The 15,995-nt window shown below is 52.9% G+C and overlaps 1 protein-coding gene across 1 annotated transcript in view; it reads left to right on the forward strand.

The window, feature by feature from the left end:
- The window catches only part of LOC102543375 (uncharacterized), a 124,567-nt gene that overhangs the window by 81,712 nt on the left and 26,860 nt on the right, over positions 1 to 15,995 (forward strand). The window contains 4 exon segments of the mRNA XM_072942128.1: positions 7,187 to 7,394; positions 10,049 to 10,215; positions 11,596 to 11,708; positions 12,838 to 12,919. Of these exon segments, the coding sequence (XP_072798229.1) occupies positions 7,187 to 7,394; positions 10,049 to 10,215; positions 11,596 to 11,708; positions 12,838 to 12,919 (570 nt within the window).

Raw genomic sequence — 15,995 nt, forward strand, 5'->3', positions numbered from 1 at the left:
AACATTGAGGCTGGGAGAGATTAGAGGCATGCAGCGCAGTGAAACTCAAGGACCACAGATTTGGAATTTATGAGTCTTATCCTTTTAGTAAAATTGTGAGAGCAGGAAGGAGACAAGGGAAGCTCTCGTCAGCTGACAGTGGGGAACAGTCACATCTTGGTTTCATAACCCGTTAAAAACCACAGGCTGGGTTTTATCTGGGCTGAGAGATGATGTGAGAACTGTCCTGTGATGTTTGGGGGCGGGGAATCTGTAACTCTCAGGAAAGGGGGACGCTGGAGTCTGGTCAGCAGTCAGGACTGGTGCCCTTGTCTGAGTGGGACAGGCCACCCCCCTGTCTCCTGACAGAGCTTCCTGGGCACAGGGACAGTCCGGTCCACTCAGCACCCCCGAGCATAGGGCTGAGCCCTGTCAGCAGTAAGCAGGCCGCCCCAGGATCGGGCCGTGACGGAGGAGAGCGTCCCAGGATAAAGCGAGCCAGCCCGCTAGGACTTCTTATGATGATGAAAATATTCTGTGTTTTGCTCTCTGGGACAGTAGCCAGTAGCCACGTGTAGCTACTGAGCACTTCAAATGAGCTCACTAGTGCTACAGAGAGACTGAGTTCTTACTTTTACTTCATTTTAATTTATTGTTGGGTATTTCTGAGGGGGGAAGGTAATGAGGTTTACTTATTTATTTTTAGAGGAGGTACTGGGAATTGAACCCAGGACCTCATGCATGCTAAGCATGTGCTCTACAACTTGAGCTACACCCTCCCCACTACTTCATTTTAATTTAAATGGAACCAGCCCCATGTGGTTAGTGACTGTCCTACTGGACAGCCTAGATGTGAAGCAGACTGAAGGCAGATCAGATTTGTACCTTGGCTCTGCTGCTTACTAGCTGTATGACTCTGGGTAATTTACTTTGCCTCTGAGCCTCAGTTTTCCCATCTGTAATATGGGGACAGTGACTACCCACCTCAGAGCCGTCAAATGGGGTGAAGAGAGAACCTTCTTATACAGCACTTAGCCTGAGGCTGCGGGTGTACTCAGTGGCCTGTGATGGATAGTTGTGTATTACGTTTGGTACTGCTGTTTTGTTGTTATGATAATGGGGCAGGGGCACAGATTGGTGGGTGGGGGAGCTGGAGGGGTAAGAGGGCAGAAGATGGAAAATCAGGTCACTCCCAACGTGGGACCGCCCTCTGACCCCCCTCTCTCTGGTCTGGCAGGGCCTGGGCCTCCCAGCAGGAACACAGCTCAGCGGCTCCCTGCAGGCCTCGGGTGGGGAAGCAGAAGCGTCAGGGGCCCTGGCAGTAGCCGGCCAGACCGCCTCCCTGACCTTAGTGGCGGCTGTGCACCCATCTGAGACCACACTTCGAGCGAAGCTGAGGCACACGCTGTCTACACTGCATGCCGTCCCCCCAGAGACCTCGCTGGCCGTCCAGCTTGGGTGGGAAGCCAGGAACCGGCTGGACGTGGAGCTGCACGTGGGGGCCTGCGAGCTCCAGGGCAGTGGTGAGCTGCAGCTGGACCGCCAGCTGCAGTGGTGGATGCTGGCCGAGAGCTCCTGCGAGGCCCTGAAGGTAGGTGTGCTGTGGGTGGCTGAGAGGGGAGGGCACCAGGGTCCCCAGGAGGCAGTCCAGGGGCCTTCTTTTTGACCACTGCCAACACAAGACAGATCGGGTGAACCAGGAGGAACAGACGCATCAAATTCTCATTCAGCACCTGCTCTGTGCCCTGAACACACAGCCGTAAGCAAAGCAGAGATGACTGCCTGCCTCAGGGAGACAGGCAGCCCCCAGGATAAATCGCTGAGCTGTGGTGAGGGCTAAGGAGAGAGAGAAAGTGGGAACGGGGGCATGAAAAGCAGGGCAGATACTGCAATTTTATATGTTGGTCAAGGTTGGCCCCAAGACAGGATGAGCACAGACTTGAAGGAGAGGAGAGAGTGGCATCGTAGATATCTGGAGAAAAGGGTATTCTAATTACGGCCTGTGCAAAGGCCCTAGACGCAGAAGGGCATTCTCTAGGACTGGGGTCAGTGAACTGTTTCTATAAAAGTCCAGATAGTAAATATCTTTCGCTTCGCCGGCCATTCAGCCACTGCGGTAGCTACTTAGTGCTGCGTTGGTGGCGCAAAGCACCATAGACAGCATGCACGGGGTGGGCGTGACCGTGTTCCAGTAAAGCTTTATTTACGACAAGAGGCGGTGGGCTGGATGTGGCCCATGGGCCATCGTTTGCTGACTCCTGTTTGATAAAAAGTCCATGAGGTGGGAGAGCCCTCAGATTCCAGATCCATCACAGGAGGAGAGGTAGGATCAGTTGGAAGTTGAATGTGAGTGTGAGAAAAAGAGGGGAGCCGGATGGCACCTCTGGCTTTGTCCCGCGTGACAAGAGAGTGGGGGCTGCTGTTCCCCGTGATGGGGAGAATGGTGGGCGGAGGAGGAAAGTTGGGGTGGGGATGTCACTGACTCACAGTCCCCTTGTGGATGTGTTAAATTTGACAGGACTGTTAAACGCCCAAGTGGAGATACTGGGGGTGCTTTTGGAGTCAAGGGGTCAGCTGTGATCTGGACTGGAGGCCTCCACCTCTAGGTGGTCACATTTAAAGTCACAGACTGGCCGAGGTGGCTCTGGGGTGGGTGGAGACTAACCACTCAGGCTGCAAATCTGAAGGCGTGGAAGGGAAGCGGCTGAGGGTACCAAGAAGAAAAAGCCGGGAGAAGGGCTCGAGGCTGGGGAGGAGGGGGTTTCAAGAGGAGGGGAGGGTTAATGGGGTGCGTGCTGTGTCAGGCAGCTGTACCAGGCGCTCGGGAAGGCCACTTGTGAGGCCAGGAAGTGCCCGACGGAACTGCAGTGCTGCCCCTGTCTCTGGTGGCTTTGAGCGAATCATCGTTCCTCTCTGGGCCTCAGTTTCACCATCCATAAAATGGGGTTCAAAGATCTCTTCCACTGTCAGGATTAGACGAAACAGCAGATACATGCTGCACTTGGGATCTGCTGGCAGGAAAGAGACGCCCACATGGGCCAGCCTAGCAGCCTGCTTCCCGGATGGGCTCCGATCTGCCTCTTGAGAGCAGGTGTTTGGGTTCTGTGCCTAGGGAGGCGGAGGGGAAGGGACAGAAGAGGTGGGGAGATGCACGTTCCGCAGCTGCCAGTTTGTTTCACAGGACTTGGTTCTCTTGCATGCAAAGAAGCGATCCCTCATGGTTTAGGGAGGTGGGAGGTAGGAGGTGAGGTGGGAGAAACTGAATGGCACCGGGCTACCGATGTGGGACCCTCAGGCGCTTTGAGAACCTGGTCAGTCATAGATCCTCTGCCAGAATGACTCACGTGTGCATACTCTTGCCCCATTTTATGGGCAGTTCAAGTGGGGAGCCCTGATGCCCACTTCAGACCCCACCCTGGTTAAGAAGCCCTGTTTCCATGTCTCTTTAAACCCCTCCAGGCCCTGGGGGTCCCAGGCCAAGTCAATGGCTCCGGGCACCTTGTGGTGAACTCCACGGCCTTGGACGCCCAGGTGCTGGTCACTGTGGATGCCAGCACACTACAGGGGCTGCTTGTCCTCAAGACCACCAAGGTGAGGATGTGGACAGGTTGGGTACTGAGGGCGGCCTGAGAAGAGGTGCTGGGACCACGTGCTTGCAAGGCCTGAGGAGAAACATTCAGATACCCTCCCAGTTCCACAGAGAGCCCTGGCAGATGAGAGCCATGAGTAGAGGAATGAGGCTTCTGGGGAGAAGTCCCTCAGCTGCCTCTTCCCCTTCCTAACTCGCCCAGGAGTCACCACCTATACAACTTTTTAAATGTCAAGTACATAGAAGCACACAGCATGTTCCATCCACCTTCTTCTGTTTAACGTGATGTTTGTGGGATTCACCCATGCTGTGTTGATTATCCTTTTCATGACGGTATAGTATTCCATGATGTGACCTTATTTTGTGGGCATTTTTACCCATCCTATCAGTTAGCATTTGGGCGGTGTCCAGTTTCTTGCATACTATTTTATTAATTAATCATGTAAATATTTTAATTCTATTTTTAAAACGTTTTCTGTGGTGTAAGACACATAACAAAATTTCCCATCATAACTATTTTTAAGTACACAGTTTAGTGGCACTAAGTATATTCATTGTTGTGCAGCCATCACCATCACCCATCTCCAGAGCTCTTTTCATCTCACAAAACTGAGACTCTGTCCCCATCGGACAATAACTCCCTGTTTCCCTCTCCCGCCAGTTCTTGGCAACCACTGCTCTACTTTCTGTCTCTATAACTTTGACTGCTCTAGGAACCTCACTGAAGTGTAATCATACAGTGCTTGGCTTTTTGTGACTGGCTTCATTTCCTTAGCATCATGTCCTCCAGCTTCACCTGTGTTATAGCAGGGGTCAGAATTCCCTTCCTTTTTAAGACTGAATATTATCACATCATAGGGATGAACCACATTTTGTTGATCCATTTATCTGTGAACGGACACTTGGGTACTTGGGTTGCTTCCACCTTTGGCTGTTGTGAATGATGCTGCTATGAACATGGATGTGCAGATAACTCTTCCAGACCCCGCTTTCAGTTCTTCTGCATGTGTGTGTTAAGTTTTGGCCTATTACAAACAGTGCTGCCTCACACTCTAGGACCTGACTCCTAGTGAGCGTATACGTGGAGGGGAGTTGCTGAATCGGAGGGTGTTGTGTGGATTCACCTCCACTTACTCAATTTTACTTGAACTAGCTGCCTCCCCAAAGCTCCCTGGGAGATTCTCTAACCGTTACTTAACCTCAGAGTCCCTGCTGCTTCTCACCCCGGGCGTGTGACGCTGAGTTGCCCACCTGAGAAGCAGCTCCATCCTGAGTCATTCTGAGCGTCATTCCGAGCATCTCGAGTTTTCCTGTGGGCTGCTGATGGTTTTCTCCGTCCACTGCGTCCCACCCTGGAAGGCATCTCTCTCTCGGACGTTCTGTGGGTGCCTCCCTATACCTCATGGAGTCTTTCTCAGTGAGGTTCCTCCCCTGGGCACCTCCCCGGTGAATTTCATCCACGCCACTTACTTTGTATCAGATGCCCCAAATGCATACACCGTATTTCCTGAAGATCCACCCAGCTGTCTTTCCACAGTGTGATGGCCAATGGGGAGGGGGAGAAAGAGGCTTGATGTCGTGTCTGTGAGTGGTTTGCTTTCCTCTCTGTGACAATCTGGCCACTTCCCCTGTATGTGAGTCTCTCTTGCTCCACTGCGGACCCAGCAAGAGGTGAACGTGCTGCTCACGCACAACCTGCCCCAACCTGGCCCCTTGGGCCTCCCAGCCCGGGGCCTGCTGGACCTGACCACCGGGCGGCTCGGGCCCAGCCACAGACACACCCTGCGGGTCAGAGTGGACGGCACACAGGTGCAGGGCTCGGGTGGGGGCTGGGGACTGTGGGGACGGCCCAGCCAATGGCCCAGGTCCCACGGTCATCCACCCTGGCAGGTGTCCGAGGAGCTGCCTTTCACTCGGCGGCCAGAGCACATCTCCCTGGACTGCGTGCTCCAGCACAACATCCCCACGCTGCGGGCGCTGTGGGTGGAGGACAAGCTGGGCCTGCAGGTCAGCCTTGGCGGGTGGCAGTGATGACAGAAATCCATGCAAGTGTTCATTCATTCACTCAACAAACCTTTTTGGAAGTTCACAGAGACAAGGGGATGGTAGAACGAGGTTCATCCTCCCTCTGAGCCTCAGTCTCCTCATCTGGGAATTGGGGATGATTGCACTCATTTCCCACACCCAGCCACGCCCCTTGGGACTGTTAGACCTTCTCCAGAGCCTCCCCCTCCTCACTCCCAGTGGCCCCAGTGCTTGTCCTCAGCCCCTTTTCCCTTTATCCACGCACACTCCATTCCAGTCACGGGCTTCTCCAGTCTCTCTTATCCGTGCCATCTCTGCATCACCATCTCCCTCATGTCTCCCTCCCCTGAACCCCAGACCCGTAAGTAGACCCACCTGCCTGTTGTATCTCCACTTGGGCACCTGGTGGGAAGCTCCAACTTGGCTGTTCCAAAACCAGACAGTCTGACCCCTCCAAGCCTGCCCTGCTCCGTTTCCCCAACTCGGCAAACGGCGCCTCGTCCGTCCTTCCAGCCATGTAGTCAAACCGCTGAAGTCATACTTTTTTTTGCCCACAAACAGTATCCCTCCTGCAGCAAATGCTGACAGACAGTGCTGCCTCCCAAGGGCACCCAGAACCCGGCCCCTTCTTACCTCCTCGGGTCACACTGGGTCCTAGCCCACTGGCTAGCTCTCTCGCTTCCACCTTGTGCCCCTCTGGTCTCATCTTCACCCAGCAACCCCCAGGTCCACTTGAGCCCCTCACTCAAGAGTCCAGCCCAGCAGCCGAGAACCTCCTGCACAGACTTGGCCCCATCCCTGCTCTGAGCCCACCTCCCACGTCTCCCCTCCAGCCATGCGTGCTGCCCCTCCCATTCCTCATGCCCCCCTTCCCTGGGGTGGGATGTCCTTCCCTTCCGTGCCCTCTGCCTTTCTCAGACCTCCCCTGGACAGGCCCCCCTCCAGTGTCACCCACGCCCCAAGCCTCCATAAAGAAAAAACCCTGATCTGTCCCTGCTTCTCACACGGAACACTTCTTGACCAGGGCCTGGGGTGTGTCCCTACATCAGCCAACTTTCAGACACCAATTGGGTGTTCTCCAACTCAGTTCAGTTCTGACACCGTCTACCGGAGCTCTAATTCTGCCTAAGCTTCTAATCATGGTTTGGTCTTTCTGGTGATCAGCCCCCACCCGGGAGCCCACCCAGAGTCACCTCGTTAGAACAAAAGCCTCTCCGATCACCTAACTTTTTTTCATTGTAAAATACATATGCTGTTTACCATTTGGACAAAAGTGTACAATTTAGGGGCATTTAGTACATTCATAAATTTGTGTATCCACTCTCTAATTCAGAACTTTTTCATCACCCCAGATGGGAACCCCGCACCCAGGAGCAGCCACTCCTCAGCCAGCATCCTCCCTCCAGTAGAACAGCACATGTGTAGTTAGTCCTGGGGGCAACAGTTATTTCTAACCTGCTCCCTTGAGGGGGTCCTGGTTCTCCCCATCCAAGCGGCGTGGGAAAACCCTAGGGTTTGCGGGAGCCGGGGCTAGCTGGCCGGGCTGGCTTTCTCTGTGAGGGGCGATCCAGTGTCTCCCGGGTTTCATTCCAGCTCTTCATGGACATTCATGACAGTGGCTCTGGCTTTGAGAATTCCGGACGCGTCTCAGTGGGGCCTGCATCGCTGAACTACTCCGTGAGCTGCCGTCACCACAGTGGGCACCTGCAGCTCTCTGGCCAGAGCGATCACAACAGCCTGGTCCTGTTGCAGGCGGGGTTCCCGGGCGAGGCCCATCTCGACGCTGAGCTGCAGATGCGTGGTAAGGAGCCGGCTTCTCCCAGGCCGGGACCTGCCCGCCAGCCTCAGGTCTGGACCCAGGGGCCCTGAGACCCACCCCTCACCAGCCCAGTGGGACCCTGAGCTCCAGGACTAACCAGGGACGCCTTTGCCCTGGGAGCCTGATTCCCAAGGGTACATTCATTTCCCAGGGCTGCCGAAGCAGCACCCCGTAAGCTAGGTGGCTTAAAACAACAGAAATTAATTCTCCCACAGTTCTGGAGGCTGGAAATCAGTGATCAGGTGTTGTTGGGGCCATGATGGCTCCAGAGTTTCTAGGGGAGACTCCTTCCTGCCTCTTCCAGCTCCTGGGGCCCCATCACTTCAGTCTCTGCCCCTGTGTCTCTACCTCTTCTCTCTTTATAAGGACACCAGTCACTGGTTTAGGGCCCATCCTCACCCAGTGCCTCATCTGGGCTCAATGACCTCTGCAAAGACCCTTTTTCCAAATAAGGTCACAGTCACAGGTACTGGGAGTTAGGACTTCAGCATGATTTTTTAGGGGGAAACAGTTTAACCCAAAGTGGAGGAGGAGGGGAACATAACAGTAGTAAGAACCGGCATTGATTGAGTGCTTACTGCGTACACACCAGGGAAGCTTTTGCTACGCAGGAGCTCAATGAATCTGCTCAGACATGCTGTTCACATCAAGGGAAAGTCAAAGCTCCTCATGGGGCCTCTGGGCCCTCAGGATCTGCACCCTCACCTCTCTGACTTCTCTCCTGGCCCCTGCTCATTCCACTCCTTGTTATTCTTCCAGCACCAGAGGCTGGCTTCTGCCTCAGGACCTTTGCACAGGCTGCCCTCTGCCTGGAATGCTCTTCCTCCATGTATCTGCTTGGCTCACTCCCTCACCTCCTTTGGGTGTTTTCCAGATGCTGTCATCTTCTCAGTGAGGCCTCTCTCACTCACCCCATTTATTTGCACCTCCACCTTCCTCCAGCTCTCTCCATCCCTCTCCCTGGCTTTGTTGTTCTGAGATACTGTGTGATTTAGTTATTAAATATCTTTATTTCTCATTGCCTGTCTTCCCCCAGGGCCCACACTAGAATGTACATTCCACAAGGACACGGGTGGCTCTTGTCTGTCTGTTTGTGGAGTGGTAATAGTAGGTGTTAAGTTAATCATCTGCTGAGTGAATGCATGAACATATGAGGCCAGGGTTGATTATAGCATCCCCATTTTGCAGGGGAGGAATAGAAGCTTAGAGAGGTTGAGTCACTTGTCCCAGGCCACCCAGCTGGCTAATGATGAACCCAGGCAGTATGGCTCCAAAGCCACCCTCTGACCCCCATGTAGACTGTGAAGATTAAGGTCCCCGAGTGGCCCCCAGGTACCTTGGGTCATTCTCTTCTGGCTTCACTCTTTGACCCCTGGCTCTTAGCTTCCTTGGGGGCGAGTGGGGGCCTGGATCGGACAGGGGACTGTCTCAGTGTGAGCTGACCTCACAGACCACTCTGAGGAAGGGTTTGTTGGGGGCATGGTGGGTAGGTGATGGAACAGTCACCCCAGGGATAATTTCCACCCCGCCCCAGTTCCTAGGGCCCAGGAGGCCTGGTGTTGCTGGCCTCCAGCCAGGGCGACCTCCCACCTCCCCCACCACCATCCACATTGGGCTGTCCCAGTCCCTCAGGGGACATTTTTTTGCCTGGTGTCAACATTCTTGGTGTCCCCCACAGTCAGGAACCTCCCTGAGCTAGAGGACTGGGTCCCCTTCCACCTGTGTCCCCTCCCTCCTCATGGCCCATATGTAGCAGGCACACATGGGTGAACGTTGGATAATGATGAAAGGAAACAAACCCTTTCTGAGACACACTGTGTGCCCCACGCGCAGGTATTCACCCGTGTGTTATCTCAGTTAATCCTGGTGATGTCCTTTGAGGTGAGCAGGCAGTGCCCACTTTATAGGTGAGGAAATTAAGGCCCAGAGCTGCCAGGCCTGCCTGTGTCTGCAAGGAGGGGCCACCCGCCCTGCCAGGCCCAGGTGGCAGGTGATGGGGCTGGGCCAGAACCTGGAATCTCCTTTTCTGGAGGGTTTTACCTGCCTGCCCAGATGAGAAGTGGCCCAGCTCGGGGGCAGGGGACTGGAAGAGAGTCCCACACAAGGTGAGAAGGGGCACAGATCCTCCAGTCTGGGTCAGGCTCGCTGCAGGTCAGTATCATTGGATATTGATGTGATATTTGATTAACCCTGGAGAGAAGTCATTCATTCGTTCATCCCGTCAACAAGTACTGGACACCTGTGATGTGACTGGAGCTGTGCTAAGTGCTAGGGACACAGAGCAGGGAGCAAGACAGACTAAAGGCCCTGCCCTCATGGGACTGACCTTTTGGCTGGGGAGAGAGCAGGAAGGGTTGGGAGGTACTTTGCATGGGCAGTCAGGGGAGGCTACTCGGAGGAGGTGTCATTTCAGCAGTGACCCCATTGAGAGAAGGAGCCGGCCAGATCGAGATTGGGAGGGGAGTGCCTTGCTGCAAATGATGTCACAGGGGCTCAGAGAGGTGAAAGGCTCTCCCAGGGTCGATCCCACTGATATCCTCAAGGCAGGGCCCATCCCACAGCCTCTGGTACATCCCTAAGCAGGGAAGGGAGGTGAATCCAAGTCCCCAGCAGCCTTTGCCTCTCTCTGCCCCTAGAGACGCAAGTCCAGGCCTGTGTGACCTTCCGAGGCGGGGAGGCTGGGGTCAGCGTGGACGTGGCAGTCCTGGTGGCCTGCCCTATGAATGGCTCCCTGGAGCTGATGGTGAATGCCAGCCACACAGCACATGCTCTCCAGACGCTGGGCCTGCCCTTCACCAGCCAGGTAAGGAGTGGGTGGGCCAGCCTCAGGCAAGGCAGGCTCCCTCCTAATTCTGTCAACTCCCATCCTGTTCCCAGGGGCAGAGGACCACTATGTGCACAATCCCGATGTGGCTGCTCTTGCTTTGTGTCTCTCCATCACTTTACAGTTTGTAAAGGTTTTATTACTAATAACAGTTGTGAGCAGTGTCTGCTGAGCAACCTCTGTATTCCCAGCTGTGGGGCTGGTGTGGACTGGCCTCTTGCAGCCCTGTGTTCTGGCTCCCGGTCCTGTGTGCTTTCCCACTATTTCACTCTTTAATCAGAATCAAAGCCCAGCTTCCATTTGTAGAGTGCCTACTGTGTGCTCTGCTCCCCAGCGAGGGGCAGAGCAGCTCAGTTGTTACTGACGCCATCTCCGGAGGTCAGTCCCAGCTCTGCCACTTGCTGGCTGTGTGGCCTTGGGCAAATTCCTTAGCCTCTCTGTGCCCTCAGTCTCCTCATCTGTGAAATGAGGCTCATAATTATACTGATCACGTGGGGGTTGTGAGGACGGGATGAGTTAACACCACTGATGCACCTGGGCTGGTGCGTGGCCTAGAGCAGGTGCTTTAGAAGCTTTTGCTGCTCTGGTGACGGTGCTGATGATGGTCACTGTAACCACCACCACCGTCATCTCTGGGTCACACACGACAGCTGAAGTGACCTGCCCAAGGTCACAGAGCAAGTAGGCATTGAAACAGGGACTCTGGCTTGGTTCTGGGTCTTTCCCTGAGATGCCGGCCTCCCCAGCTCTGAGAAGGGGAATCAGCTGTGGCCCCCACACGCGGGGCTTTGCCCTAGCCACTGTCACTTGGAGCGAACTCACCTTGCTTGGCTGGGCCCTCCCACTACCCCGCGAGTCACAGAGCACATTCTAGAACCTCTTTCTCAACCTCCTGTTTTGGATTGTCCAGCCATCCCCCTGCCCCCGACTCCACTCGGCCATGGGGAGGCCTCCGGGGCCAGGAGGTCACTTCATGCAGAGCTGGTGTTCCTATAACCCGCAACCGAGCGCCCCCAACTTCCCTCTCCCCCACTTCGTCTGAATCCTCTTTTCCTGGACTCAGGGTCGGGTGGTGAGACCCACGGGGAGATGGTTCTTTGCTGATGCCTGGGGTGCAGGTCTGTGTTGGGGGCCCACAGTGGGCCACCTGGGCTGCAGTGAGGGACAGACCCAGGCCCTGTGCACGGGTCTTCACCATCCAAGAGGTTATTAGATGGGGCCAGGCCTGCTGAGGGGCTGTCATGCCATGCTGGGCTCGGGGCACGGGGATGTACTGGGGCTGCAGGTCGTGGCCTGGCCTGTGAGGGTCCTTGGGCCCCTCCCCATGCCTCACAGCCCCCCGATCTGCTCCCTCTTCAGCTCCTGTTTCGGCATCTCTGGGCAGAGGAGGAGATGAGTTCCTCCCTGCAGCTGATCTGTGATTCTCAAGCCAACCTGGTCCTCCATGTCCGTGGCCAGAACCAGGTGCTCAGGTAAGGGGTTCTCTAAACTTTGGGGGTCCTGAAAGAAGAGGAACAGGTGAGGGAGACTTCAGCTGAGCACCCCTATCCCCAACCCACAGCGCCTCCTTGAATCTTCCCCACAGCCCCACTGCACCGATGTGGAAGGGGAGGCTCAGAGAGGCCAAGTGACTTGCCCAAGGTCACACAGCTAAGAAAATAACTTCAGTCTCTGGGGGCAGGACATGGATGTGGAGTTCTTAGTCTCACAACTAAATGCATTCCAGGCCTCAAATACGTATTCATAACTATTATGGCCCTTGAGTGTGGGGACCTACTGGGCACCTGGCTCAGGGATTGGGCGTCTTACATTCAGATGAAGTCGGGTGGGTCACCAGATTCCAGCATACGTACCAGGTCATTGAAGATGAGTAAGCCACCTGTTACAGATGTAGACTAGTGGTTCTCACCTAGGGGCAAATGTGCCCACCCAGGGGCATTTGGTGATGCCTGGGGAAATGTCTGGTTGTTACAACTGGGCAGAGGGTGCTACTGGCTTCTAATGGGCAGGGGCCAGAGGTGCTTCGTACATGCACAGGTCAGCCCAAAACGATGAGTCACGTGACCTGGGATGTCAGCCGTGCTGATGCTGAGACACCCTGGGGTAGGGGAGCCATCAGGATGGGACAGCGCCCAGGGCTAGCAGCAGTGGGGAGCTGTGAGCACCCGGCCTGAAGGATCCAGGGAGCGGTGCTGTGTGCTCAGGGCTGCCGGGAGGGAGCCTGGGTTTAAATCCCACCCTCCAGATCCTGCTGAAGTTCCCACTGACCAAACCCGAGGTGGCCATTGGTGGGTACTTCCCTGGCCCCTGTACTGAAGGGGAAACTGAGGCTTGGAGCCTGCACCTGAGGCACTTGCCCAGTGTGCCAGAATGAGGCAGAGGCTGAGCTGGGATTCAAACACAGGTCACCTGGTGCCACGCTCCAGCCTTAACCACTCAGCCCCACGGCCCTCCGGCCTCAGGGCATGGGAATGACCTTTCGTCCAGCTGCTGCTGTGTTCCCGGATCTCCAAGCCTCTGCTGGGGACGTTGGCTTGGTATGACCCGGCCCTGGGCAGGGGCCCTCATGCCAGGCCTCTTGTGCTTTTTTCTTCTTTCCAGCAAAGAGCTGCAGCTCTCGGCCCAGCATCACCTCCCCATCCTCCTAGGCGGCTGCCCCAGCAGAGCCTCGGCCTCTGCCAAGGTAACTGTGTCCCGCCACCCCTGAGCTCCTAACTGGTTCCAGATGCCCTGCCCGAGGCTGGGGGTGGGGGGGCCACAGGGAGTGTTAACACATCCACATCTGTCTGCCGGCCTGCAGCAGGCCCCTGTGGGCCACCCTCGGATACCCCTGGCTCCAGCTTTCCCAAACAGGCCCAGGTTTACATTCCTGGGCCAGCCCCCTGCAGCCCCCAGCCAGGCCCACAATACCCTCAGGAGCCAGGGGAGGCTCGCCCACCCAGTGCCTGGCACCTGGCACTGCCTCACCCGGCCTGGCATGCTCCTGGCTGCCAGATCGGATGACATGGGCCTTTTGAGCTGAGCCAGCATCACCTCCCAGGTGTCCCATCTGCCTGCCCAGGGCCCAGGGTCTCTGTCTTCCTGCCCTTGTCTGCGAATCTCGTTTTCACCTGGAACCCACAGGAATCCCTCATCCATGCATCTGTGCTGTGCGTGTGGCATCTAGGGGTACTAGGGGGAAGCAGGAGGGCCTGTGAGACCCAGGCTGGGGTCCCCCCTCCCTCTGTGCAGCTGTTGTTTATTTTTGTCTGCCCCTCTCGCCCAAGTCAGGAGATCTTGGAGGGTATGCCCAGCGCCTGGCACAGGGCCCAGCACATAGTAGGTGCCCAGTGAAAGATGGTGAGTGAATGAATGAATGAATGACTGGGTGAGTAGATGACTGAGTGATTACACTCACCGACTGGTCACTTCATTATCCCACCAGCCACCAGTTTGTTAAAAGCCCTGCCTGCCCTGTCCCAGGCTTTCTTTATAGAGCACCTACTGTGTGCCGGGCCCTGTACCGGAATGTTCACCCACCACCTCTGTGCTCCCTAGACTTCACTGTGCAATCATTCAGAGAACCTCTTAGTTTTCCCTCAGTCTTTATTTTGAATAATTTCCAACCTATAGAAAAGTTCCTGTAAGACAGTGAACTTACGAACTGGGGTTTTTTTTTTTTCTAGTTTTGTTGAGATATAATTGACATACAGCCCTGTAAAGGCTTCAGGCATACAGCTTACTGATCTGACTTACCTGTATTGTGAACTGACCACAGAAAGTTTAGTTAACATCCAACATCTCACAGAGATATATAAAAAAATCTTTTTCTTCCTTGTGGTAACTCTTAGAATCTACTCTTTTAACTTTCAAATATACTATTCAGCAGAGTTAATTATAGTCATCCTGCAGTACACGCATCCCTGCTATTTATTTATCTTACATCACCAGTTGTTCATAGTTTGCTGTATCTTCCTGTTGATATTTACATATGTTGTATACTTTTGTTTATTTGTACACATACATATTTCTTCTGTATTATTGTGGGTTAATATTGAGATGTTCCTGGAGAGGTCATACCTCATTACTCCTAAATACTTCAGCTAGTGTTTCCTATAACAGGGGTGTTTTCTTGTATAATACAATAGACTGACAAAATTCAGGAAATTTAACATGTGACATAATACTGTTATCTAATACAGAGTCCGTAATAAAATTTCCCAGTTGTTGCAATAATTCTTCTTTTGCAATAATGCTCTTTCGAGCTTTCTTTTTTTTTTTCAATTGAAGTGTAGTCAATTACAATGTTTCAGTTTCTGGCGTACAGCACAGTGTCCCAGTCATGCATATATGTACATATATTTGTTTTCATATTTTTAATTAAAAAAATCACTTAATTGAGGTATGGTCAACACATAAAAAGCTGTACACATTTAATATGCACAACTTGAAGAGTTTGGAGGTAAGTATACACCTGTGAAACCATCCCCACAATATAAATTTTATACTTAAACATATGTTTTCATATTTTTTTGTTAAAGGTTATTACAAGATATTGAATATATAGTTCCCTATGCTATACAGAAGAAACTTTTTAAATCTGTTTTTATATATAGTGGGTAACATTTGTAAATCTCAAACTCCCAAATTTATCCCTCCCTCACCCCCTTTCCCTCAGTAACCATAAAATTGTTTACTATATCTGGCTGACTTCTCTTATAATGACAGTCTCTAGGTCCATCTATGTTGCTGCAAATGACATTATTTTATTCTTTTTTATGACTGAGTAGTATTCCAGTGTATAAATATGCCACAGCTTCTTTACCCAGTCATCTGTTGATGGACATTTAGGTTGCTTCCATGTGTTGGCTGTTGTATATAGTGCTGCTGTGAACATTGGGGTGCATGTATCTTTCTGAATTAGGGTTCCCTCTGGCTATATACCCAGAAGTGGGATTGCTGATAGGTCTATTTTTAGTTTTTTGAGGAATCTCCGTACTTTTTTCCATAATGGTTGCACTAAACTACATTCCCACCAACAGTGTAGGAGGGTTCCCTTTTCTCCACACCCTCTCTAGCATTTATCATTCATGGGCTTTTGAATGATGGCCATTCTGACTGGTGTGAGGTGATACCTTATTGTAATTTTGATTTGCATTTCTCTGATAATTAGCAATATTGAGCATTTTTTTCATGTGCCTCTTGGCCATTTGTATGTCTTCATTGGAGAATTGCTTGATGAGGTCTTCTGCCCATTTTTGGATTGGGTTGTTTGGTTTTTTGTTATTAAGCTGTATAAAGCTGTTTACATATTCTGGAAATTAAGCTTTTGTCAGTTGCATCATTTGCAAATACTTTCCCCCATTCCATAGGTTGTCGTTTTATTTTGCTTATGGTTTCCTTTGCTGTGCAAAAGCTTATAAGTTTAATTAGGTCCCATTTGTTTATTTTTGCTCTTATTTATATTGCCTGGGTAGACTGCCCTAGGAGATCATTGCTAAGATTTGTTTTGTTTGTTTTAAATCCAGGATGCAGTCCAAGATCACCCAGCGTATTTAGATGCCATGTCTCTTTACTTTCTTAATCTAGAACAGAGGTTCCTGTCATGGGCCAGAGAGTAAATATTTTAGCCTTTACCCCCAATACTGTCTCTGTTGCGAACTACTCATCTCTGTGTTGTAATAGAAAGCAGCAATGTGCCAATGGGCGTGGCTGTGTTCCAGTAAAACTCTTCTTTACAAAATCAGGCAGGGGCCAAATTTGACCCAAAGACTGGCCCC

This window comes from Vicugna pacos, chromosome 18 (genome assembly GCF_048564905.1).
Source record: "Vicugna pacos chromosome 18, VicPac4, whole genome shotgun sequence".
In the NCBI taxonomy this organism is placed as follows: Eukaryota; Metazoa; Chordata; class Mammalia; order Artiodactyla; family Camelidae; genus Vicugna; species Vicugna pacos.